The 26,380-nt window shown below is 37.8% G+C and overlaps 3 protein-coding genes across 3 annotated transcripts; 2 read left to right on the plus strand and 1 right to left on the minus strand.

The window, feature by feature from the left end:
• Window positions 1–7,419, plus strand: ppp5c (protein phosphatase 5, catalytic subunit). The gene is made up of 13 exons (XM_005932568.3): window positions 1–127; window positions 1,851–2,092; window positions 2,711–2,858; window positions 2,973–3,094; window positions 3,204–3,269; window positions 3,477–3,575; window positions 3,722–3,827; window positions 4,428–4,570; window positions 4,883–4,970; window positions 5,075–5,115; window positions 5,224–5,402; window positions 5,494–5,575; window positions 6,290–7,419. The coding sequence occupies exons 1-13, from the start codon at window positions 31–33 to the stop codon at window positions 6,350–6,352; spliced, it is 1,476 nt and encodes a 491-aa protein (XP_005932630.1). The 5' UTR covers window positions 1–30; the 3' UTR covers window positions 6,353–7,419.
• A 108-nt stretch (window positions 7,420–7,527) lies between these two features.
• Window positions 7,528–12,899, plus strand: LOC102289123 (THAP domain-containing protein 5). The gene is made up of 5 exons (XM_005932570.3): window positions 7,528–8,804; window positions 10,704–10,887; window positions 11,286–12,103; window positions 12,216–12,402; window positions 12,517–12,899. The coding sequence occupies exons 1-5, from the start codon at window positions 8,731–8,733 to the stop codon at window positions 12,634–12,636; spliced, it is 1,383 nt and encodes a 460-aa protein (XP_005932632.1). The 5' UTR covers window positions 7,528–8,730; the 3' UTR covers window positions 12,637–12,899.
• A 598-nt stretch (window positions 12,900–13,497) lies between these two features.
• Window positions 13,498–25,252, minus strand: gipr (gastric inhibitory polypeptide receptor). Its single transcript, XM_005932571.2, has 15 exons — window positions 24,974–25,252; window positions 22,749–22,844; window positions 22,064–22,160; window positions 21,752–21,859; window positions 20,107–20,225; window positions 19,731–19,837; window positions 19,269–19,422; window positions 18,770–18,929; window positions 18,561–18,621; window positions 18,173–18,242; window positions 17,861–17,949; window positions 16,814–16,952; window positions 16,664–16,705; window positions 16,084–16,176; window positions 13,498–15,249 (listed from the first exon to the last, which is right to left on the minus strand). The coding sequence occupies exons 2-15, from the start codon at window positions 22,800–22,802 to the stop codon at window positions 15,064–15,066; spliced, it is 1,479 nt and encodes a 492-aa protein (XP_005932633.1). The 5' UTR covers window positions 22,803–22,844; window positions 24,974–25,252; the 3' UTR covers window positions 13,498–15,063.
• Between the last annotated feature and the right edge of the window lie 1,128 nt (window positions 25,253–26,380).

Below are 26,380 nucleotides of genomic sequence, written 5' to 3' on the forward strand. Positions count from 1 at the left end.
ACTTTGCGACCTTTACGACAGTCCATCCCAATGGCGCACATATCGGAAAACGGCAGTGAGAAGAAGATGGCGGAGGGAGGTAATGATGCCGAGCTACTCAAGGAGAAGGCGAATAAGTACTTTAAAGGTAATTTCTAAAACCTGTCAAGTCAGTGTGTTTTTTCAGTATTTTTTTATAATTTGACACTGTGACCATTGGTTAGCAGCGGCGTGATTGTGTTGCAGTACACCTCAAGCAAAGCCGGTCGCAAATACTAAGCTAGTGTTGCCCAGAGAGCATGCTAATGGTAAACCCCATTCATTGGGATCCGCGGCACTGATGGGTAACAGCAGCTAGCTAGTAGCCACTACACTCAGCAGCGACAGCACCGACGTTAACCCATGCCGTCACTCGTGTCGTGTATATTACACCACCAACTTCCCTATTTATCCAATGTCTCGAAGTTATAAGGTTTATGACCATGCGCTGTGTTTAACAGTCACTGATTTGTTTCCATTTAGCCGCCGCAGCGGGTTAATATTGTAGTTTAAGGTGAGGTTCACATAGAACTAGAATTTTCTGTTAGCCGGCGGCTGCTTGAACAGGAAGAGCAGCGAGGCAGAGCTCCCTAAACTCATGGCAGCAGTTACGAAATCTTCAATGTAACTCAACTCTTATTCGTTTATCTGAAATGCAGTTAGATTTCAAGTCACTGAAGAGGCGCTTTTAATATCGTACGATTAGCATTGAAACGTGGTAGTCACGTTGCGCCCCCATTCAAAACACATAGATAATGAAAGTGTCTGTTATGCAACCGGCGCTAGGGTTTCTAGTTCATTTAGGTAGATTCCTTAGTAAATCAAAGCATATAAAATCCAGCTTGGACACAGTGGTGATCTGTGAAACATGCATATGAGGTTATCAGCCGTCATTCACATTTTGTATTAAGTACATTGTCCAGGATGTATTTTTCACGCCCACGACAGGTCTGTCTGTCGCTGGTTAATTGGGAAACTTCTGCGGGGTTGATACTGATGAGTCAGAGTATCGGTAGGTGCAAAGAAAAGACTGTTATGTGAGGGACGGGGTGGTATTTTTCTGCTTTATAATTCATATAACCATGTTAGACATGCACTCCCAGAGGTTGCAGTCCCATTACCTTTTCTAATATAAGACACATTTTTTCCTGGTGTCAGATTCTAGAATAGAATAGAATTGTCATTTTACATGTACAATGAAATTCTGGGTGCTCCACACAAACTGTGCTGGAATGAAATATAAATGGTAGATAGCAGGAATAAATAGCCAACAGGAGAATATATATACAATCAAGAGGGATATATATAAACAAGAGAAATATATGGCACACATTAGAAAACAAATATGGTCTAGAACTAGTATGTTTTGGCAGTTTTATTTTCTTAGTTGTATATATTGCAAAACTTGTAAAACCTGATTTAGTTTGTTGTCTGTTTGTAAAGGTGGGGATATGATTTCTTCATAAACAATGCTGAATTAAAAAAAATCTTAATATGTTTGGTGACTGGTCTGCATATAGTTTATGCCCTTCAAAATAAACCCATTAAATATATATGTGTATATATTATGTTTGTGTGTGTGTCTGTGTGTATAAATAGTTATGTTAAATAATCGTGATTGACCAAAATGATCAACAATTTATTTTTGCTATAATTCAACAGTCCTATGATTAAGAAAACCATGTATCATGGCAGTGATATACACTGCTAAACACACACCATTGTAGTTTTTTACAATTTCTTTCACTAGTGGGTAACTCATTACGTTATGTTTGAGCGTATGATCAAGGTCCAGTTAAACTCCAACTTTGTTTTTTCTTTTCCTTATTCAGAAAAAGACTATGAAAATGCAATCAAGTACTACTCAGAAGCCTTGGAACTCAATCCATCCAATGCCATATACTACAGCAACCGAAGCCTGGCATACCTACGCACAGAGTGCTATGGTTATGCCCTGGCGGATGCCACAAAGGCCCTGGAGGTAGACAAAAACTACATTAAGGGATATTACCGCCGTGCCACCTCCAACATGGCACTGGGCAAATTTAAAGCTGCACTAAAAGACTACGAAACGGTAAGAAGCAATAGCATTTTTTATTATTAGAAGACACATCATGTACACTTGCCATCCAGTCTAACCTTGAATAGAACAAAGTACAGAGCTCTCCACTTCCATCTGTTGTTCTGTCACCACCAGTTAGGCTCTTTGTGTTGCCTTAACAGCACAAAGTGGGGATTATCCTGTAATCCTGTCATGATGCCAATTAGATCCAGTTTGAAGGCTCTCATACCACAGTTAATGGGGTTTGTGCCTTCCTCATAATAAGCAATATAATTTAAATATAACGATAGACCTTAGGGATCTCTGAAGTTCTTAGTCTCTAGTTTATTGCACAAACCAGACCACTAACCATGATATTTCAAAAAGCATATTCAACGCTTCTGTAAGCAAAGAAGGGTTGGGGCTAGATTTAAATGTGTATAACTCTTAAGAGATATGGGACAGAACATCATGTGACTAAAACCATTGTTCATTTTACGTATGTTAATTGTGAGATTTGATCCTTTATGTTTCTGTTTCTATTTATATTCTCAGCTTTGCATCTATACAAAGTCCTTGTCCCTATGTATGCTTTAATGCCAGTTAAAGGTTAACCAGGGTGTTTATTTCATGTCTCTGTCCTGATAATAGGTAGTGAGGGTTCGACCGAATGACAAGGATGCAAGGATGAAGTATCAAGAATGTAACAAGATTGTGAAACAGAAGGCTTTTGAGAGAGCCATTGCCAGCGACGAGACAAAGAAATCTGTTGTTGACTCTTTGGACATTGAAAACATGAGTATGTTTGCTTTCTTATTTGAGGAATATACATTAGTATCATATAATAATATTTAATTCAGAAGGTATTAAGGTGAAAGATGTGATGTGAACCATATTATTCTTGACTGTGCAGCGATTGAGGATGACTATACAGGCCCAAAACTTGAAGACGGGAAGGTAACATTGAAGTTCATGAAAGAGATGATGGATTGGTTCAAAGATCAGAAGAAACTGCACAGAAAGTGTGCTTATCAGGTAACCATAGTTATTTATATGACATATAGTAGAGTGAGACAAGGAAATGGAAATATGTGTATGCTTCAAATTAAACTGGTATGTATGTATGTATTTCTTTTTTTCCCAGATTTTGGTGCAAGTTAAAGATGTTCTGTCAAAACTGCCAAGTCTTGTTGAAATCACGTTAAAAGAGGTGAGGATTTTTCTTCATATACTCAAGAATGAAGTGAAGTTTTTTAGTTCACAAATAATGAGTACAAAATTAGAGCGTGGTCATATTTTCTAAGTGCTAACACTAACAAAACCCATAATGGGAGTACAGGTAGTAGATGATTGTACATGGCCATTTTTTAAAGTTCTCCATTCTTTGTTAAAGATGTTCTGTTTCTCTTTGTCACAGACAGAAAAAATAACTATTTGTGGGGACACTCATGGCCAATACTACGATCTCCTCAACATCTTCAAGTTGAACGGCTTACCTTCTGACACCAACCCTTATGTATCCTTTGTTTTTGCTGACGCTCACACACATTGGTTTTAAATTTGTGTTCACTGGAGTACTTTTCTGTGTCTAAAATTGTAACAGTCAGATGCCACAAACTTGTCCAGAACTTGTGCGTCATAATGCTTAACCACAGCATTCAGCTGTTCAATGGTGACTTTGTGGATCGTGGCTCTTTCTCTGTTGAGGTCATTCTTACCCTTTTTGGCTTCAAGCTGCTCTACCCCAACAACTTCCACTTGCTTAGAGGTGAGAGCGCTCAAGAGTGTTGTGCATGGATCTCAGGCTGCTATAACGTGCCATATTGTACATCATGATAACTACATATCTCTGTTGGCATTGGGTTTAAAGGCATCTACTGCAAAGTCCTATAATTTATCAGTAATTTAACACCTTTCATGATTAACTGAACATATTGATAGAATATCAAACAACAACTGCCATGTTCAAATAGTCTATGTATTGTAAAAATATTGTTTTGAAGAATAGTCAACTAAACAAGAAAGCTTCATGTTTTACTTTAATGGAATACAGACCACTAACCACACAAATTTGTACCATTAGATGGTGCAACATGTCAGTGCAACATTTATTTAACCACACAAGAAACTGGGAGTAAATTCTAGTTCATAGCAGCAATGTGGTGAATGGCAGAGGTTGTTAAATAGGGGGTGAAATGCTGTCACCTAGTGGTGAAAGTTTAAATTCTGCAGAAGGTAATCGCAAACAACTCTTCTAAAGAGCGATACCCAGAAGTCATTTGCTGGATAATTGATCCTCCATAGTAATGACTGATTAAAATATTTAAGTGTCCTGTGTAATCCGCAGTAACCACTTTTAAATCTGCAGGTAACCATGAGACGGACAACATGAACCAGATGTATGGATTTGAAGGGGAGGTCAAAGCCAAGTACACAGCCCAGATGTTTCAGCTTTTCAGCGAGGTCTTCCAGTGGCTTCCTCTTGCACAGTGTATCAACAATAAAGTACTGGTAAGCTTTGAGAATGTGAACTAAAAGGTGACACTGGCGAGTAATTTATTTGTGCTTAAGGTGTGAATATGTATGGATTTAATTCTTATGGTTGTCATTTAAGTGGAAGTTAATTCAAAATGATGAGATATAAAGTATATAGGAGTATGCTAATGTATGTAATTTCTGTCACCTCAGTTATGCTTCTGAAATAGTATGTGTTGTTAAGATAACTTACTGATTACTATTTTTTTTATTCATCACTTTTCTTGCACAGTGTTTCATGTGTTTTTATTGCTGTACTCACAGTTCTAATTAAATTCTCCATGTCAGGTTATGCACGGTGGGCTGTTCAGTGAAGATGGTGTCACATTGGAAGACTTAAGGAAGATTGACAGGAATAGACAGCCTCCAGACTCAGGTGGGGCCAGACTCTTAAGTCATTATCAGTTTAAATTGCTATAAGAAATATCCTTTAAAAGGGATGACAAGTATAATTTAACACTTTTCCCCATGCGTTCACAGGTCCTATGTGTGACCTCCTCTGGTCAGATCCACAGCCACAGGTGAGTTCTCACCCACAGCATAATTCAGTGCTTCCTACAGATCTGGATGCAATTTGTGCCAGTACCTGCTTTATAGTTTGTGTCTCTCTCTCTCTCCCTCTTACACAGAATGGCCGGTCGATCAGTAAGCGAGGGGTGAGTTGCCAGTTTGGGCCCGATGTGACGGAGCGCTTCCTGGAGCAGAACAAGCTGGATTTCATTGTGCGTAGTCATGAGGTCAAAGCTGAGGGGTACGAGGTCACTCACTCAGGGAAGTGCATCACCGTGTTCTCAGCACCCAACTACTGGTAAGTAATCAAGTTACCTAACTTAAGTGTTGAGTTGACTGTTAAAAAAGTGGCACATTTTAACTGTTGTATTCTCCTTTTTTCTTCTTAGTGATCAGATGGGAAACAAAGGAGCATATATCCACCTCAGGGGATCAGACCTCAAACCAGAATTTCACCAGTTCACAGCTGTGGTTAGTGTCCTGTTATGTTGAGTTTAATAAAATCAATATAATAGTAATAATAATAATAATGATGATATAGAAATAAATAGTTATTAAATAAATAAAGCAGTGCAGGCAGTGTCTTCTAAAAGATTAAAAATTTACCCGTAATACATAAAGTGCATGTTGAGGTTTAGTCAGTAAGGTACATCACTTTCAGGTCCTTAATTAAAAGAAGCGATATCTCAGATGTTTCTACATGAAACAGGGATTGAATTGCGCTAATGGAAAAGTGGTTGAAGTGGAACAAAAACTTAAAAGTACTTCATTCTCATTAACAAAGATTTTAAAGATAAGAAACCTAGAAACAACATTGATATTATATCACTTAAGTGGATATTTTAATGAAGACCATCACTATACAAATTTTGAATATGTGGTTAGCTTAATGCACAGTGTTACAGTGACATCTGCTGGACTACTGATCTGAACTTCTCCCTCATGTTTAGGCCATTTTTTTTCCCTATTCCAAATTTATAAGTAATCTGACAATAATTTGTGAAAATGATGCATTAGAAATCATAACACCCTGAGATGAGCAGTGGAGTCATATATTATCCTAACCAAGTGGAATAAAGCCGAAAACATTAAACTACTATTAACTGCTAAAAGTTTAGCTAATAGTGTCTTAAGAGTTTTAAAAATCTTCTTAAATTCGAATCTAATTCTCATCTCCTTTTACAGCCTCATCCGAATGTCAAGCCCATGGCATATGCCAACACGCTAATGCAGTTGGGGATGATGTAGAGACCCATCTAATCTGTCTGTGACACTGATGACCTCTCATCGGATCCGAACCATCCCAGCCACCTCGTTCCTTCCAGCGCTCGGACATGCTGTTGTTCATGCTTAGCCTAAGGGATCCCTCTCCCTAAAAAACTTCAGCTAGTTGTACGCATAAAGTGTGTGGTTTAGTTCGGATGGGAAGAGATCACTTAGACCAGCCCAGTCCAGGCCTGGATATACTCCTTCACATTACCGGCTAAAACTGAAAAATTACAATTTCCGTTGTCCCTTTGCCTGCTTTTGTGTTCCATCAGTGGGTACAAAAACAATCACAACATTTTCTGACGAGTTTCCTTCAAGCTGCTTTGTTTCTAAATATGTGAGCTCATCAGACGGCATCATATAGCTGGTATTTACCAAAGATCTGTAATGAAAATGATTGTTCAGTTTTTGCAAGGTGCATCTTGTGACTCTGAAACCTAGCATTGTATACTGTTGGCCTGCATACACAGAGATTAGAGCTTTGGAAACTGGTTGAAAAGCAGCATGTCTATCAGTGTTTCTCAAACCACTCTGCAGTATGTCGGTTTATTTCTCACAAATCCAAAATCTTATTACATGTATGATTCCAGTCTAAAAAACAGATATTAAGTCTCTGGGTACACACTGAAAGGTGCTGTTTGCCATTAGTGGTGTATTTAGCTGGTTCGGTCACGTGCACTGCTTCCCAGTAAGGAAGATACTGCTGCTCTCCATGTGTTCATCTCCTCGGTCGTCATTGTGCCACTGACCCAGCGGTTCCCGCACAGTCCACTCTCTCCAAACTAGCTTGTAAAGCAAACACTGTTGGCACTCTAGTCTCCAATACATGTTCAATTACCAGTGACTTATTAACCCCGTATGTGAATTTCTTCAGTACACAAACATCAGAAATGCAATCCTGTCTTGAAACGCACAGCTGCATTGTCCAGTGGCCCTCAACTTTTTAGATAAAGAAATACACTGATGTGTATGTATATAACTGTATCATTTAAAGATTCTGTGTAATGTTTGGAGAAAAATATTGAATAAAAAAGCCAGTCCAGTGATTTTAGAAACATGCCTATATCTTTATTTACGTCAGCTAATAGTCTAAGCTTGCAGCTTTGCAGTTTCAACAAGCTTCAAATATATTACCTTGTTTTGTTTAATTACAATGATCAGATTGTTTTTTCAATAAAATACTTAATATATGTTTCAGAAACAGCAAAGGCTACAAATAAGAATGCTATGGAAAGTATAGATCACAAAGGACTGGAAAAGCAATGGAAGACAGCAGGTTTGTATAAGTTTTTTTTCTTCAAAAATTATTCATTTTGTTTCTGATTTCATATCCATGGAAAATATGGAAGATGGCGAGGAGTATTAAATTGGAGACTAAATGAAGTAAATAATAATCACAGATCCAAACTCAAGCCAATACGTGGGTAGCAAAGAGCAAGAGTGGAGGAGATGCTATTAGCTATAAATACATTAGCTAATATTTAAAACAAAATGAAAAAAATAGATGGGGACAAGCTAGCAGAAAGAGCAGTGTACAGTACTGTGCAAAAGTTTTGAACCCCTCTTAATTGCATCATATTTTGCTTCCAAGGAACTAGAGCAAATAACTTATCCAGGCTTACTGAAGATCTGAAGAGTCACACAAGAACTGAACTAAATATCAGTGGTAACAGGTTTACTATTGTAATGAATCCAAATGTGAAACTCTTCTGTACGGAGGATCTCAGGAAAAAGGTGCAACACTGGGTGTCTACAGCCATCTGTAAAGCATGGCTCTGTCATGGTCTGCATTGTTTGGAAACAAAATGCTGGAAATATGAATACAGTCAGAGTTTGATGCACCATCTTCACTGAGAACGAAACAAACGGCAGACAATATCAAAAGAGCTCCGAAGCCTGGGGAGCTAGTCCTGAAGAAATGACAAGAAAGCAGCCTAACGGGCTGTGTTGAAGAATAACAGCCTGAACCCATTTCCCCAGCAAAATATAAAGAAACGACGTCGTTTTTCACAGTACTGTATATTTATGTAATTCTATCACTTTTGGGGTAACTAACGAAGGGGTCCCATAAAACAACGAAACAGCTTATTTCCTGAAACAACGTTTAAAATGTATACATCTAGAAAAAGTCAAACAGTTTGCCAACTCATCCGCGACTCCTCAAGCAAAGCTACCTGCTTCCTGTGGGCGTGGCGGTCGCGCTCGTTTGACGTCGCAGACTCCAACAGCTGATCCTCCTTCGTCACCTAAGGCGCCACGAGTTTACAACACAGCACGAGTTTCACAGACCTGTTTCACCTTGTTATGAACTCAGCGGGACACGAAGACAGCAGCAGAAGTTACCGTAGCGCTCCGAGATGCCAAAATATTGTTCGGTCCCAAACTGCAAGAATGACTCCGCGAGCGACAGCGACAGGAAAAGCTTCTACAGGTGAGCAGGTGTTTTAAAACGGTGTTAGCAGGCCAGCTAAACGCGATGCTCAGATGAGACAGGTAGAGGCGCAATCCAACTTCCAGCAACTTTTTCCTGTTCGACGGGTTAGTCTCACAATCTCGTTTTTACTGACGGAAAATAACAACCGAGGTTAGAAAATCTCCGCACAGGAGACGCTTTTTATACGTTTGATAAGTTTGTGTCTTCTACTTCTGACTTTGAAGAAGCCTTCATTTAATCAACACAGCACTTGACTTGATTTAAGCCAGGCCGTCAACACGGTGAAGTCTCGATTAAAGCAAACTTTGAATCAAGACATTTTTGTTTATATCAACGCTGTCTGATTTGTAGCTCTAAGGTAGTCTGGTGAGTAAGTTATATTGACAAGTTGTGCAGAAGAGCAGGCAGAAATAGTGATGTGTCATCCTTATCTTTAAGCTGATGCACTCCTAGAGCTGCAGAACCATTGCACGATATTGCAGCCAGTATCAACGATACTTTTAACTTATAAAGGCAGCTTATGTAGAGGACAGCAGTGGATCAACATGCTTAATCTGAATACTTTGACAGCTAATTTTATTTATTTATTTTTACACCTTATATTTGTAATTAAGTAGTTGAGTTAAAACACATGTCTGTGAAGGTTCTCAGTCATCCAGGTCATCGTAGTCTAAAGGAGCTTGGAAAGAAAAAAGTCCGGACTTCTTTGAGTTGCTTCAGTTCAGAACCGAAGAAGCTTCTCGGATGAGAATTGAAACGTCTTCAAGCAGCTCAAAGAAGTCCAGACTAAAAGAAAAGAAGCCCTTTAGACTAAAAACACACATCTCAAAATGCTTCACCTGTTTTGAAACATTTTATTTTATTCTGGAGAGTTTGAATGTGCCTGCTTGGAAAGCACTTTGTGTTGGTTTCTACTGTGCTGTATATGTGAATAATGCCTTGACAGTTGACACAAACGGTATTACTACGTTATTATCGTAGTTAGTTCATACTTCATTTGTTAAGTTCCAATAAAGTATTTCATATATATCATTGCCATGGTAATCAGTCTTCTGGTAACATCTGTGATGACCAAGAAAACTTTGAAAAATATCTGACACAAAGATACTGAAACATCACTTTTACCACACCATGATGATGTTCGTCTGGGTCTTTATTAATTCCTACACGGATATTTGCAGTATATTTAGTTACAGCCATAAAATACCTCCACAGAATGCTCCTCTGCCTCACTCACTACAGCCTACACGTGTCTACTCAGTCTGGGTCACGTGACTTTACAATAACAAAACATGGTAGCAGGAGGGGGGAGGGGCAACATGTGCTGGCATGTCTGTTAAAGTATCAATCTGCCCACTGCTAGATTGTGTAAGTCGCTATAGCATGCAAGTAATTTACAATGAATTCAAAAGATGAAACATCCTACGAATAAAATAAACTTTTCAGCAATAATAAGAGTACCTCAAGAATATTGCCTAACACCTTGGCTGTTTTGGGGGATTTATTATTATTTTTTTGTTGTTGTTGTTTTTGGCTGTGTAATTTCAGTATCAGTTAATGTCTAAAAGAACATGCAACAACTTCACAGATTTCACAACTTTACAACAGGTTCACAGGTTCAGAACAAAAGTAAATATGAACACAGTTACACTAGCTGCAAGCTGCTGCAAGATGTAGTTGGTCAGAGCAAGCCAAAATGTGATGAGTCCACAGAGTCAGTCAGTTACCTGATCAGATCATATCTGATGCACTGATTTGCACTGTCCAATCACTGACACACACACAATGTAAACTGAGTTTTAGGAAGCTATTTTCTAGTTGCACATTAATATGAACAATTTCACTTGAAGGAAGCGTGATCAGTGTTTTACGTGTGTAATTTTCATTGTTTTCTAGGTTCCCTCTTCAGGACCCAGTCAGGCTGCAGCAGTGGCTGAGAAACATGGGACGTGAGAACTGGGCTCCCTCTCGGCACCAGTATATTTGCCACGAACATTTTGCACCTTCGTGCTTCAAAGTGCGATGGGGGATCCGTTACCTTGAGAGAGACGCTGTGCCCACTGTGTTTCAGGAGGCTGAGGTAAAGCAAAAAGAAACTAAACTTGATTTTTAGTGTTGCAAAGGAGCGCCAATTATTTTACTGAATGCTGAGGTCTTGTTTTAAAACACAGGAAAGTTTAATTCTCCTACCTGGATTTTAGTTTAAGCATTTTACCTTAGTTCATAAGGCTCGAGAGCAACTCTTGCAGTATTTTAAGTAGTAATAGTGTTATTGTAATTGTGGAGATTCTATGCTAGAGTCACACAGAATTTGTTTTTTCTTGAACAAAACTAACCAGAATCATACAGAATGCTAATACAGAAGTTTTTGTTGCGTACCAGGATATACAATAACAAATACATTATTTTATAGCTTATATCTTAACATGGAGAGTTAAGATAAAACCTTGTTTTATGCTTTTTGATTTATCTTTTTAGAAACGGAAAGCCACAGACGATGGCGAGAAGAAAACAAAGCGTCTTCGAACTATCTGTAATCCAAGCGTATCGGTATCAGATGACAAGACCATGGTTTTTGACACAGCAGACATGCAAAACAAAGTGCACACTGTGCACCTGTATCAGATTGCTGTCGACCCATCGCAACAAGAAGAAACCAGCTTGGTGCAACTGAGTGATGTTGGAGAATCTGACTGCTCTTTTGAGCCAGAACTAGACTCACTGGCAACAGTAGACAGATTAGAAACGGGGGTAAACTTCCCTTTAACTGTTTTACACACAATAGATCATCTAAGTAACAGTGGGGAGAAGACAGAGGTTGTACTTATGTCTGAATGTCCTGCTGGGGAAGGGCAAGATGAGCTTATGAATGAAATAACTGCGGCCATTTTAACTCAGGGACACAGGCTGGTAGTGAATGACTCCACCCTTGAGTGCACAGATGAGGCTGTGGCTTTAAGTGGAGTTGAAGATGTGACACATACCACAGAGTTGTTCTCAGATGGCGACGACGGCAACCATGAAACTCAAGTCATTGCCTACTTCGAGACGATACCGAATGTTTTGCCCAAAGACACCTTTACCCAGTTTACCTTTTCACCAGAAACGGTACTATCATCGGCTCTGAGCTCCACACCCATCACATCCACTCTGCCTATAGTGTCCAAACACGCAGCACCTCCCCCCACATCCCTGGTCCTCACTTTGGAAAGACTGGATTCTGAAGGAGGAGAGGGAGATGAAGGCAAGTCGGAGGACGACGATACAGAGCAAGATTACCAGCTCGAGGAGCACTGGTGAGTTCTGATGCTTAATTTAAATTTCTTTTTTTTCATTCAATGAAAGAGTCTTTCTTATATCCCTTTGCAGTATTATGGTTTTTAGACTCTATTTTTATTACATCACCAGCTACCACAAGAACAGTTTGAGTAAGGAGCAGCTGGAGGGAATTGTGTGTGAGCTACAGAAAAAGGTCAAAGTGCTGCAGCAGCGGCACCGAAGACACCTGGAAAAACTCGTTGGACTGGAGAACACGGTCAGCCAGCTGAGACAAAGCAATCTGCTGAATGAAGAGCGACTGCAGTTACTTGAGAGGGTATTTATTGGAATGAAGTTCAGACTGGCAGCTGTAGCTGTCTTCCAATATATCACTTGAAGTCATTTAAGTTTTCATTTAACTGAAATAATTTTTTGTCTCTTTGTTTCTCAGGCGTACATGCAGACCAACGGAGCAGTGTCTGATGCTGGTGAGACGGTCACCATCATCTATGAGGAGGACGATGCTGCTTATTTGTATACACCACTGATAGATACAGAGGCAAAGCTGTGAGGCCTGACTGACTGCGGATATCCCATCTCTGCGTCTGTGCCAAATAAATAAATAAATGAAAGAATAATGGAGCTTAAGCTGTTGAAAACAAAACGCTACAAAATTTTGTTCTTTTCAATTTTGTCTCTAATCCAGAAAAAAATATATGAAATGTGACTGTGGGTTAGTCCATCTGCTGTGAACTTTCAACAAATACAGATAAATAGTGGGACAGTGTGGTTTGTGGTAATGTACATATAATTAAAGTAACTTCAGTTTGGGTTCCCGTTTGTGTAGTTTTTATGAATCCACATATTTATTAAAAAAAAAACAGATTATTCAACCACGGAAGTGCATCTCATGAGAAGGAGTTGGATATAATTATCACTGACGGCACTGAAAGGCAGGCTGAAACAAAACAAATGAGTCAACACAGAACACACCCTGTTTTCTGAATTGCAGTTTTGATTCTTGGAAGTTCACTCTCATTTTCCATTACACTGAGAACACCATGTAGTGATTTGATCTAAAAGGCATTTCTTATATATTTATGTGTAAATATGTGCCTGCTTGTCTCCTCCTACCTTTGTCCCAGAGATTAAAGTCGCTACGCTTTATTGAAGGATGCCCCAAATCCCACTTCATTTCAAGTGTCTTTGTCTAAAAGAACTGATAGAGAGCCCCAGGTATTTAACTAGTTTGTTTTCCCCTTGGTGGTGGTCCTGACTGTTGTTGACCCACTCTGAGCTCACATGTGTTGTCACATGAGGCAAAGTGTGACACAAGGCGTGGGTCATTATGTCAGAGGAGCCATCGTGCGACTCCTTTGGTTGACATTTCCTCGTCATGTGAGTCTCAGAAGTCAAAATTATAGTGGGGTTTTAATCCCCTTGGAAGGGTTCTGAAGATTGCATTGTAAGTGGCTGACAGCTGGTGTCGTTAACCATCACTTCTTTTTGAAAATGGTCGTCCTTTCACTCCTTGGTTCAATAAGCACATCACTCAAGACTCTACAACTAGTCTTTTTATTATTCATGTTATTTCAGTTACAATCACTGTATGTTTGTGACATTTGAATATAAACAGTATATCTAGTAAAACTATATTATTAAAAGTAAATCGATAAGAAAAGTCACGAACACTATTACATCTTATATCATAAAACACAGCAGTAGTTGGACTAAAACAAAAAGTATATATTTAGGCCAAATGTCACATTTAACTGACCTTTCAAAATCTGTCTTTTAGACAACGACAATTTAAATGTACATTACCTCACCTACTCCCCTTTTTTTGAAGGGGAGCTAACATTTTTTCCCACATTTGCTTTACTAGTATTTAAAAAGAGAACATAAGTAGTTTTTGTTTTGTTTTTTCCCCTATGGAAATGAACATAATGCTAATGGAGAATCTATGCTATAACTTTGTTCAATAAAACCTGTAGCAAATTATGTATATGATGTAGAGTTGAGACATTACTCAACAGTAGAACTGCCAGCAAAATAAGCAGTTCATTAAACCTTCTGCATGATTTCATAGGAGTGTGAAATTCTCCCTTTTACAGTGTGTTTTCTGTTTCTGTCACTAGATGGTGGCAGTGCCAGTAAAACCTAGTTTTACACACATTTACAGTGACAGATTATTTTTTGAAAGAGGGATTTAACACAGTCAAAGTGGTTCAAATAAGACCAACACATCACATTGCTTTTTTAAATAAATGACTACAAACAAGTTTTACCTTCATTACAAGTGTAATATTTTTATGCAATTAGTCTTGTTCTGAGTATTCATTTTTTGCTTAATTGCTCTCATTTATCAGTTGCATTATAAAAGTGGAAATGAATGTCTAAATATGTTCTGTGGGGAATTGAATGAGCTATTATAATAACTTGCAAAAGTACCTTGGATGGCTGCATGGAGAATTAAGATCCAACCGTGCACAGTAAGATAGATAATATTGTTAATTGAAAAAAATTCACATCCGCTTGAATAGCAAAAGAAATAAAATAGTTATTTCCTCTGTGTGAATAAAATGAGAACTGCTTTTTTATGCTGCAGGATATGACCCTTTAATTGTCCACAAAGTGACAATGTCACTGTTTTATTTTATGTTTAATCAAGTGCTCAGAGAAGGGAGTCATACTTGAGATTCACTCTGTTGCCTTGAAGAAATACAGAGCAGTCAAAAAAAATGCCTGATGCCTAAATACAGATCCACCTACAGAGGATAACATAATGTAACCCTCTGATTGTGAAAGCCATTTGTGCTGTGAAATCTTGACCTTAGTCAAAGAGTGTCTTGATTGGACATGCTAATTACTTATAGTTTCAAATTATTTAAGAAATATTAAGACCATTTTGAATTTTTTAGCAATACATTTCATATAATTTCTCATCATCCTCTCCTCTATCCTTAGTATGAGCAGCGACATGCCAGGAAGTTTTCACCTATTTGTCTCCCATCTTGTCTTGGTGGTAGGCGTAGCAGTCAGTAGTGGGAACCTGAGGGTGAGGAGCTGGTGAAAGAGAGGTGTGGGGCATAGGAGAGAGGTGGCTGACCTCTGGGCAGCCGTCAGGTAGCTTGTAAAGAGACAGATGGTGACACTGGGAAGATGGAGGCATGCTGACAGGAGTCTGCATAAAAATGTAAACACAACTATAAGCACAAAAAGGAAGAAACCATTTTAATTAATTTTATTTCACTGAGCCAGTGAACAAGTATCGTGCTGATTAATAGCTTACAAATGGGCACATAATCAAAATGTGTGGCCTTGGGAAAGGACTAGGCTAATATTTATATTACAGCACGTATTATTTTCAAATATTAGCTGATAATCACATTTGAAGAAACATCAGTTTTATTAAAATTTCTAGAAACTTACCAGCACAGTGTGAAGGTACAGGCAAGCCCCTAATCAAAGGATAACTAGCTACCTTCTCTTACAAAACAGAAATTCCTATATAAATTATATGTTTTTTGTTCTGCCTGTTTTATTAGCCTTTATGCAAGTTTTCAGTTTCTCTTTAATGCACAAATTATATAAATAACACAGCAAAAACCACTGTAAAATAAGTTTTTTTTACATTATTATTATTATTATTATTATTATTATTTATTTTATTTTTTTTACAGCATGTTATTGGCACTGGTTGCCACTGGACCCAGGTCAAAATTGATCCTTTATCTGAGGGCTGGCAAACTTTAAATTGAGGCAGTGGCAATATAGAAAGCTTTCAGTGACAGTAGGAGAGACCTTATTTCCCTAAGGGGACCCCTGACTCCACTCACTGCAGAGGCAAGTAACATGCATGATCCTATTTAAACAAACCTAAGAGCAACAATAGAAGCCACAAAAAGCACAACCAACTAAAGCAAGATGGCGGTGAGAAGAGGGGAAATAACGATTAAATATGATGCTGATTAGCTAAATGCTGGTTGCTTCCTGTGTGCACTGTATTGACACCCACCTGCAGTGTGTTACTGTCACTATTTCTCAGTTCATCTAGGTAAGTCAACCACAGCTTCAGCCTCTGCCATGTAGCCTTTATTTCTGCTTGCACCTGTAAGAAAGGGGAGGAAAAGAAGCTTGAAATAGGATAATAACGAGAACTGAATTTGGAAACTTGACTTAGAAACTGGGTTAACGACTAAGAAAAGGAAGAGGCTAAACATTGCAAAGAGTGTTTGCAAGTAAGGGAAATATCTCAAATGCAAAAGCTAAAATCTGCAAAAAATGAGTAACACATCCTCTGCTGAACATGAAAAACATTTACATTGTCTTAATTCATAAACTGTAGAACATATGAACGACATCAAGATCAAGAGGGCCTGCACCTTTTTTAGTGTCACCTAGTCCCTTTTCACTCCAGATGGGCATTACATTGACTTACATGAATTTCTCGGCTGTCCATTCAATTCAGCTAACTATAACCTGTACGCTGACCTTAAACAAGCCCCACTCTAACCTTAAACTGAGGCTTCATTCAAAAATGTAATGATTAATATTATGAGAAGTTTGTTTTGTCCACCACATCACATGCTACATACCTCCTTGTTGACAAAACAGTACAGGACGGCAACAAGTAAACCCTGTGAAGAGTTTGTATTAGAGGTCATTTAGTAGTGTTTTGCTACTTTTATCTGCAAATTATTATGATGGTAAATATTATCAAGCTAGGTGCAGATTCTTGATTATACCTGAAAAGAGTTCAAGAAGAGCTGGAAGAAGAGGTTGATATTGTGAAAGACTCCATCTGTTTGCACATTCGTCAACACCGCAAACACAACTTCATGGATCCCCAGCAGAGGGATCAGGGTCAATGTGGATTTGGCCAGTCTGGAGAGAAACATGAGAATTAAATGTTCCCTGGTGTTTACTTGTTAAACTGTTATTAAACTCGTAGGCAAAGGTTATGTCAAGCGATATAACAGAGTTCCCTCACTTGTCTTCTCTTAATTACTGTCTGTATATGTGTGAGTTTTGATCTTTACACTTACACACAAGATTCTTACAAAAAAGTCTATCAATTAGTTAATTCATGTTTTATTTTCACCTGATTTTTGTAGTTGCTAAGCAAAAACGAAAGGAAAAAAAAACTAAAATTAAACTAAATTAAAGATAGGTGAGCAAATTAGGTCAAACATTAGATAATTATGTCAAGACAACAAGGAGATGAAAGCACCTCCACTCATCTTAGTGCTAATAAAAAAATCTCACTATATATAATGCAGTTCTCAAATCAGTAACGCTTTTCCTCACCCACATTAGACATTCCAGGTGTTTTTACACACAATGCTATGGTTACTACACATACTTCACTACTAAAGATATTTGTTACTGTGTTGAGGCACTTCTAATTTGAATCTAAAAAACTCATCAGCACACTCTCTCTCTGGAGCTCTCACTTCTCTGGATACTGTATTAGTATTTCCAGTCAAGTTACTTCAAGTTTTGTTCAAATATTTATACTGTCAGAAGTTTACACACTCTCACAGGTTTACTTGGAACACATAGAAATACATACTGTCAGTCTGTGTCACAGGTGCATGTGACAACACAGTAATTACACTCATTTCACTGACTATTCATGTTTTGACATATTTTAAAAAGGTTTTGATTGTAGGAGTCTTTCGTGTTATGAAAAATGCCAGAATGACTTTTTCTGCTGTGAGAATTGCGGCGATCGAGAAAAACCGTATCTTTTGTCATTGTCAGTGTTCATTACTTTGTTGTTATCTACATACCTGAATTTATAGTCAGTATATCTCATCTGATGGGCTTTCAGTTTAGATATAAGGATCAGAATGATGCGAATAAAGATGAAGAAGTTAACCTGAAAAGATAAGAGAAACAGACTCATTAGTATATTTATTTTGTAATTATTATTTTAGTCATTTTAGTTTTAATTTGAAAGCTGGAGGTGATATGTAGGCGACTATGATGTACAGACTGCCCCGCCCCCTGTAGGTCACAGGGCTGTTTATGGTCACATAACTCACACATGATTGTTCATACTGACAAATTTACTTTATAACCTTTATATTTGTGTCTATTACCATTATGGCCAGGAGAATAGGGATACGGATTATACACCAGTAAGCCATGTTTTCATTTATTTCCCAACACCTGAAAAACACAGACATTGCATGAAGATGATAAGCAGTTTTTATTTACTGAAGTGCTCCATTCTTACTTCATGCATTGTAATAACATATGCATTATGTATATATTACCATTACATCAACACTTTTTTTTTATCACGGTAAAAGCATGGAGAATTACTACAGAACAAAATGGTGTTAAAACTACTGCATACATATACTAAAGCTATGATGTAGAGTGTAGTTAAGAGATTAAAGAAGAGACGAGAAAAGAATACAAATAAGTACAAGGCAGCACAAAGTCAGCAAAATAATTATTAAAGAAGTCAGACTAAAAGTTCACCTTGTGTCTTCATACATGTAACGTACAAGAATCCAGGGAAAGACAAATAACACTGGGGTGCCTGAAACAACAACAGTTCAGGTAAGCAGAGAAAATTCAGGATTGTGAGATTGACCTAACCAATTTTGCCATAATGTGAGCCAAGCCTTTAACTACTTCATTTCCTTTGTGTTGTATGTAGCTACTTTTGTCTGGTGTCCTTGGCTTACCCCAGCCTATCAACAGATATCCACCAAAAAAGCAGTTTTCAGAGAAAGCCATCAGTGCCAGCAAGTTGTGCAGATACAGGCCTTCCACGAGAAGCCAGTAGTAGTTGGCTCCCACACAGTAATGCATCAGCACTTGAGCCACAAGACAGCTGGACAATGCCTAATATTTAAGTGTGTTTTTAGGAGGAGATACAAAAAAGTAGAATTAAGAAATATCCGTCATTTCTAACAGTTATGAATCTTCAGAGTCCCTGGCTATACTTAAGTCTATATGAGGAAATAAAAAAAACTGCCCGGGTAATGAACACTTTTATTTTATAATGTAACAATTTATAAAGTCAAATTAATAACTAATTATCACTTAGTATTACTATATGTTATCTCGCATGAATGATGAAGCGGTCCAAGGAAGGGGTGTTAAATATATTCAACTATGTCATCTGTGAAATGACACATATATTAGTATCACTGAAATAATACAAGTTTTTATGCTTATAACCTGGTTACTGTTCACTTCAAAGATTTCCCTGTTGTCTGCGAACTCCAGGTAGGTTTTACCCAATAGAGCATCTTTAGTCAGGATGGAGAGAGCTCGCAGAATGAACGACGCAAACAAGTTGCTGTGGATGTAGTTTCTGGTACAGTGGAGCTTACTGCAAGTTTCACAAAGGTTAAATAATGTTAAAAACATAATAATCACAAAACAAAGTCAGCCTGCTAAACATGTGGCTCATAGAGAGTGAGATTGATTTCACTTTTTGTTTCTAATTTTTGTAACAAAAGAGCTTATAGCTGCAGTGCTAAGGCTTGTGTAATTTCCCCATGTTTCATGGATTATTGTTGTTATGGTATTTGCACTTGCAAGAGCTTCACAGCTCTAGTTAAGAAAAGTTGGTTTTGAGAAGAAAGTCTGCTTAAATGCTACTTGGAGAAATGTTAGAGTATGAGACAGATTACCTACCTGAAAAAGAGAAGAATAATCAGAGCCACACAGAGACTGACCATACTGAGAGAGTAGCCCACTGTGTACATGACCCGAAAGCAGGCATAAATAATAATTTGCTTCTCCTACACAGAATAAAACAAAAAGACAAGGGTGGGTTATTACTGTGAGGCCACTAAATATGAACCTACGTAACTTCCTTTTACTAAATCCTAATTGTTTTAAAATCTGTTATTCAGAATAGTTGTGCACTTTCAAATGGAAAAATAAAGCATTGATTCTACTGATTTTGCAGTTTCACACTTTTTAAATTAATTTTAAATCAATTCTACTTTGGTGACAGTTTTCTGATTAATTATTTTCTGACCAATTTCCCCATATGCTCCTGGCATACCTCCTCCTGTTGGCTGTCCTCAGGTTGGCACTGAGAATGATCCCTCCAGGTTTGACTGGAGTTTCTGGTGGCCCATTTGCCATCAGGGCCACACTCACGCAACACAAAGCCACTACGCACTACAGGAAAACAGAAAAGAGGCTAAAACACATGCCTGTGATTAAAACAATGCTTTTATCTGTGTGTATATAGCCTGTTGCTATGTCCATGTGTTTTTGGGTAGCGATATTTTTTTTAATCATTTATTATCTGTACATCACTACAGCAGATTTTAAAATCAAATATTTAACATGGGTTTAAAATACAGTCACTTATTTGGACATTGGACAGAAGTATTGTTTTGAATATTTGGATAAGTATTCATATTCATGTAGTCATTTAAGTCACTGAAGTCTAGAACCCATGGACATGCCCAAATAGTGGATTTTGTTTCTTGAAATGCTCTGCCAGATTTTTACTGCAGCCATCTTCAGTTGCTGCCTGTTTTCAGGTCTTTTTGCATTCAGTTTTTTACTGAATAACGGAAAAGCTGCTTTGCTCTGGTGGGTTTAGTTGAGGCGATTGACTTGAAGAATATCCCATTTCTTTGTTTTGAGAAGCTCTTGGGTTGCTTTTAAAGCATATTTTAGATCACTAACCATTTGCACTGTGAAGTACGGCCCCATCAGTTTTGCAGAAATTGTCTGAATAGCAATGACTGTGAGCAAATAGAATAGCCCTGTACACTTCAGAATTATCCCTGCTTCTTCTAAGAGCAGTCACCACCATTTTATCAGTAATCAGCAGTTATCAGTAACCACCAGTGACCCGGTTCTAGTGGCAGCCATACATGCCCATGCCATAACGTTATGTCCTCCATATTTGACAGATAATGCAGTATGCTTTGAACTGTTTCTGTTTTCCCATCATTCTGGTACAAATTAATCTTGGTTTAATCTCTCCAAATATCAATGGTTTTCCAAAACTGTGCCGGCTCTTTCATGTGTATCAGTTTGTATCAGAAGGTGTCTCTTAATTGTAGACTTTTACAATGGTACCTAATCTGCATTCATCCAGCTTAGTTATGCTCTGTGGTCTTTCTGACCTTTTAATGTTGTTGAGTTCTATACTGTGTTCCTTCTTTTGGCACACTTAAAGTTTTGCTGTCTTTCTTATAGGTTTATTTTGGGTTTTTTATTTTTTATTTTGTCATAATGATGGCCACCATGTCTGTGTGGGTTCTCTATCTACTGTAGGTCGCCTACACCTTCATCTCTTTGGACCTCATATTGAGAATTGTAATGAACAGTTATCAAATACAAGTTCAATACTTAAAATCAACAATCTTTTATCGGCTTAAATTATCCCATCATAACAAGGGAACAGCTCTCACATGGCCATGAAAGTGTTTGTCAGTCCAATTATTTTTTGAGCTTCTGAATGGCTGTAATTCCAAAACAGTTAATAAAGTTTTTTATTAAGCCATTTGAATTGAATCGCTAAAAGCTAAAGGTTTACAAGTCACATAGTCACATCTGAGTTGTTTCATTTAAAACTCATTGTTGTGGTGTGCTGGGAAAAAATGCAGGAAAATGTGTAATTGTAAAAAAAACCAAACCTTTACCTAAATGTATCTATATATGTGTGTTTGCAACCTGGTACCTACCTTGGTTGTACCAAGGTAGGTACCAGGGGCAGGGCACCTTGACTGTAGAGTTGGGTTGTCCATCTGACCAACAAGCATATTCGTCAAACATACGACTGCATACCAATTCTGGAGACAGAACAAGAATGAATGAATTGTGTTTTATAATCAGTCGGTGAGATGGATGAATGTTCTATAAAACTTTCACCATGTTTGCACATTTATTCTAAATTAAATGATTTAATCTTAAATTAATGGATTATATTTAAGCGTTAAATCTAATTAATGTATGTTTTAGCATTAATATGATTATTGAGCATATGTGTGGATTACCGTCTGGCCCGGGTTCTGCGCTCATCCTGACCAGACACTCATTTCTGTAGCGGATCCATTCTGCCACCATATCTTCAACAGTCCTCGCTGATATACTCTACACACACACATACACACAAATGACCTGAAATGATCATTTATAGCCACTAAATACTAAACCCAACCTGTACCCTCAGTCAGACCCAACCACTTAAGCCTAATACCAATTTTAACCCTTAAACCAGGTCTAAACCCACAAACACCTCTTTGAATGTGGAATGTGAAAATGAGGACTAACAGAAATGTCCTTTTGGTTTCAAATTGGTACATTAAGATACAAAAGTGAACATATGACAATATTTTAGCTTTACATTAGTCAACACTTGCATTTAAATTACATGACGATAAAGGACAAGTTCTGTGGCTTACAAATGACTGAGATTTAAAATCATCTATATACTTTTTTCCTTTGCATGCTTTTCTTTTATAGACTTTTAACATTATTATGGATACTCTTAGACCAATGCTTACTATCTGTTCACAATCTATATTCATTCTGGTAATCCCCACTAGGGCTTTTTGCAAAGAGTGCCTAATAAACTGGCATTTCACTGGATGTTGTACAGCTGCAGTTCTACAGCTACAGAGCTTTTTTTTCAAGTATCAGGTATCGTTTGGTCATTGCTGGCACAATAAAATACTTTACCACAGTCCTGTCGAGTAGAAAGAGGATGATGAATATGTAAGAAGCCTTCATCATTCAGAGGTGCACCAGGCTGGCCATGCATAGGTCATCACAAAGCTACAGAAGGTCACTCAGAGGTCATTAGTGAGTAAACAAAGATTAAATCAGGATGTGGTGTAACATATTCTATTCTCTACCTGTAAATACAGAGAAAACAGTTTGACCCCATGAATGATTTTAAATGAATTTCTATTTGATCTGCATCCAAAAATCGAAAAAGTGGAAGCAGCATGCAAAGACTAACAAGAACTAAAAATGAAAGTGATTTCCATTTACTCCATGCTCTTACACCGTAACCAGCTGTGGACAATTTCACAGCAAAATAGAAAAAAACTGTGGTGATCAACCCCACTGACAGACATATTAGTGGAGCTCTGCCTTGCTGTGGCACAAATGCATAGTTGTGCTTTCATTTATATTTATAGAGTTTTTAACTATGACAATAACTTGTCATCATGTAATTTCAGCTGTGGGAATTTGCTGTTCTTCTTCATTAATGAGATGAGCCTCCATAAAGTGACTCTGTAAACACATTAAGATCCCCAAAGCATCAGAAATACCCACACAACTACACATGAGCCCGCATAATGCTGCACCCAACAGGTTTTAGTTTATGTAACAGGACTAGCAGGCTTTTGCTTGCTCTCTCTCTCTCACTGCACACATGATGAAACACACACAGTTGTGTTCAAAAGCTCATATACACTCATCATGCATATCATGGTCATTTTAGGCTTTTAATAATTTCTTTGAACTGTTCCTTTTGGAACGATTGTACACCATACATTTCTAATGACTTAAAAAACAAGAATTGGTTGCTTAAGTTTATTTATTTTAGATTTTCTCCAATCCACATAGACAAAAGTATCAATACACCCACTAATAATATTTGGTTAAACATCCCTTACAAAGTTGCATCTAAACCATATGGTTTTGGTTGCCTTCAAGACGCTTCTGACATAATTCTGTCTAAATATTTGACCACTCTTCTTTGCAGAGTTCATTTAAATTGAATGATTTCCTAACCTCTAGCAGCCTTTAAGTACAGTCAACAAATTTTAAATATTGTTGAGGTTGGAGCTTTGGGAAGACTGGTGCAAAAATTTCATGTTAAACCACTTTATCCATTCCAACACCAGTTTTGATGTGTGTTTGGGATCATTGTCCCATTGGAACATTCAGTTGTGTCAAAGTTTTGACTTTCTGGCTGCTGATTTGAGGTGAAGCTGAAGAATTTGGGGGTAGTTCTCCTTCTTTATTATTCAACCACTTTTTGGATTGTACCAACATCGTGCTTGATAGCTGATGCAGTGTTCTTAGGTTTGAAGAGCTCACCCCTACTCCTATAAAAATACCTCTAGTCATTTTTAGGAAATCGCTCAATCTTTGTCTGTCATGCTGGTGTTCCAGGAGTTTTGAGTTGTTCCTGAACATCCTAACCAATTTGGACTCATCTGAGGGTGACAGTTTGGGTTTTTTCCAGACCTTTACAGGAAAGAGGTGACACATCCAATAAAACTGATGATCCTGGATTCTGCAGGAAACCAACTGATTTGAAGGAACCCTACGAATTCTTTCAAGAGGACCTGAGGAATATCCAGCCAAGGTCCCTATGCTGTTACTGTGAACTGAAACAATAGTCTTAATAATATTTTATGTCATTACTGTGGCAAAAAGATTTTAAACTATCACCATATAAAAATACTATTAATTCTTAATTGGTGAACTTGTCTGCATTCATTTGTTATTTTATATGACTCTAAGGCTGAGAGATCATTGGAGAATTTAATGAACTATTATTGTCTTTTTTGATATTACTCCAACTCCTCTCCATGGAGGTCAGAGGTCAGGAACTCAGTGTGCTTATCGGTTTCTACAACCATTAGACTGATTAGAATCAACTTTAGAAGGAGAAATTTTGCGAAAACAAATCAACACAGGATCTGTGGACATAAGCCAACATAAGGCTGTTGGTTATGGAAACACTCACACAACACTCTGAAATAATTTTGTCATTTGACATTGCCATGACGATTATAATTAAGGCTTGATAATTATTAGGAGCTACCTATTAAACAAAGAAATATGACGCAGTCCCTCCTGCCCCCCTCCCAAAAAAAAAGAATAAAACGCAAGGCACAAGTTGTCTTGTGTAAACGCAATTGAAAAGTCGAAACATACCTCACCTCTGGGAAAATCACGTTTCTCCGTCAAAGAGACGAATGTTGAACAGGTCTAAATCAGTCAGCGGGAACTGTTCCTTGAAGCAGAAATCATATTATGCCAGTGTTTATATCCAATCAGCGCACACACAACCTCCCTCTGACTGCCAGCAAATCCCACCTTTCTCTCTGCCTCTCTCTGTATCTCTCTCTCTCTGTTTCTTAACCTTCGGTAATTTGTATCCTACCAACCTCGGAGGAGAGATTGGGATCACTAGCAAACCCCCAGAATGAATGTTAGAAACTATGAATACATCCATTGCCTTAACTGCCTTTCCAATAGCCAAAGGGGGCTGGAGGCTATCACACGTGTTGTCATCAAGGGGTTGCTTGATTCTGGTTTTATTTAGTTATTGTTAATTTCAAGTAAATATTACTTAAACTATATTAATTAACACTGTACTATATTAAATTGTGTACTTACCCTGTGAGGTATATATTAAGTGTTATATTAAGTATACCTACTCCTGCCAAAACATCTGAAGAAAAATATTTAAACCTAAAAGATAAAGAGAGATAAACTGTTTATTACTCTAATGCAGGGTAATGTGGCGTGATAGTCTAGCTGTCACTGTAAAAAAAAAAACCAACAACAACAACAACAAAAAAAAACAGGAAAGAAACATTTGTGGTTTTAACTATGGAAGTTGTAAAAAGAAAGGTACCATTTTTAGCTAGCTGGGGAAAGGTTTTGCACACAATGCCTAGCTTAATTTACAATTAAGAACATGTATTGAGATTATAGCAATTATTCGTTAACAGCAGCCACTAAGTAGTAGTACTATCAGCTCACGACACCCGTTCATTTCATGTTTTTGTGAGAAAACTCTACGGCAAATGCTTCTGTTGTTGGAATGAAGCTTGAATAGAAGTTGAAACTCATGTGTTTAATTTCCTGGGTTATCAAAGGTTGTGCATTAGGTCATAAATGCATGTACTGAAAATTAATCAATCACATCTCTGTGGGAAGTAGGAGTGCTGCAGCACCCCCTGTCACAAAATTCAGTCATGTCAGTTCCTGAAAAATACAAAAAAGTTGTTGAAACATTTTCAATTATCCAATAAGTTTATTGTATGTCTTGACTGCTGTGTCTTAAGAGGCCACTCAGTTAGAAGACTGTGTATACCTGACATTTTTGTCTTAAGTTTGAATTGTTTATTCTTGTCTGCTGTGTTCAGCGGAGTCAGAGACCGTCCACGGCTCTGCTGGGGCCTTTCTCAGATAGATAATTGAACTGCATTAAAAACTGCAGGCCACCTGGTTTTAACTGCACCACAGACAATCCAGTATAAGGTTTGAACATGGAAACATGGATGTTGTACAAAATACCTGTGGTGTTATAAAGATCAGCAAAAATGAAATGACTGATT

Source organism: Haplochromis burtoni, unplaced genomic scaffold (assembly GCF_018398535.1).
Source record: "Haplochromis burtoni strain Fernald_Lab_line unplaced genomic scaffold, NCSU_Asbu1 Contig_153, whole genome shotgun sequence".
NCBI classification, from domain to species: Eukaryota; Metazoa; Chordata; class Actinopteri; order Cichliformes; family Cichlidae; genus Haplochromis; species Haplochromis burtoni.

Coding starts and splice junctions, on each gene's coding strand:
- ppp5c (XM_005932568.3), top strand. CDS start 31: ATGGCGCACATATCGGAAAACGGCAGTGAGAAGAAGATGGCGGAGGGA. Junction 3,095..3,203: donor ACAGAAAGTGTGCTTATCAG/GTAACCATAGTT, acceptor TTTTTTTCCCAG/ATTTTGGTGCAAGTTAAAGA. Junction 5,576..6,289: donor TTCACCAGTTCACAGCTGTG/GTTAGTGTCCTG, acceptor CTCCTTTTACAG/CCTCATCCGAATGTCAAGCC.
- LOC102289123 (XM_005932570.3), top strand. CDS start 8,731: ATGCCAAAATATTGTTCGGTCCCAAACTGCAAGAATGACTCCGCGAGC. Junction 8,805..10,703: donor GACAGGAAAAGCTTCTACAG/GTGAGCAGGTGT, acceptor ATTGTTTTCTAG/GTTCCCTCTTCAGGACCCAG. Junction 12,104..12,215: donor TACCAGCTCGAGGAGCACTG/GTGAGTTCTGAT, acceptor TTACATCACCAG/CTACCACAAGAACAGTTTGA.
- gipr (XM_005932571.2), bottom strand. CDS start 22,802: ATGATGAAGGCTTCTTACATATTCATCATCCTCTTTCTACTCGACAGG. Junction 22,161..22,748: donor TTCTACTCGACAGGACTGTG/GTAAAGTATTTT, acceptor GTGTGTGTGTAG/AGTATATCAGCGAGGACTGT. Junction 18,930..19,268: donor TTGAAGTGAACAGTAACCAG/GTTATAAGCATA, acceptor CTTAAATATTAG/GCATTGTCCAGCTGTCTTGT.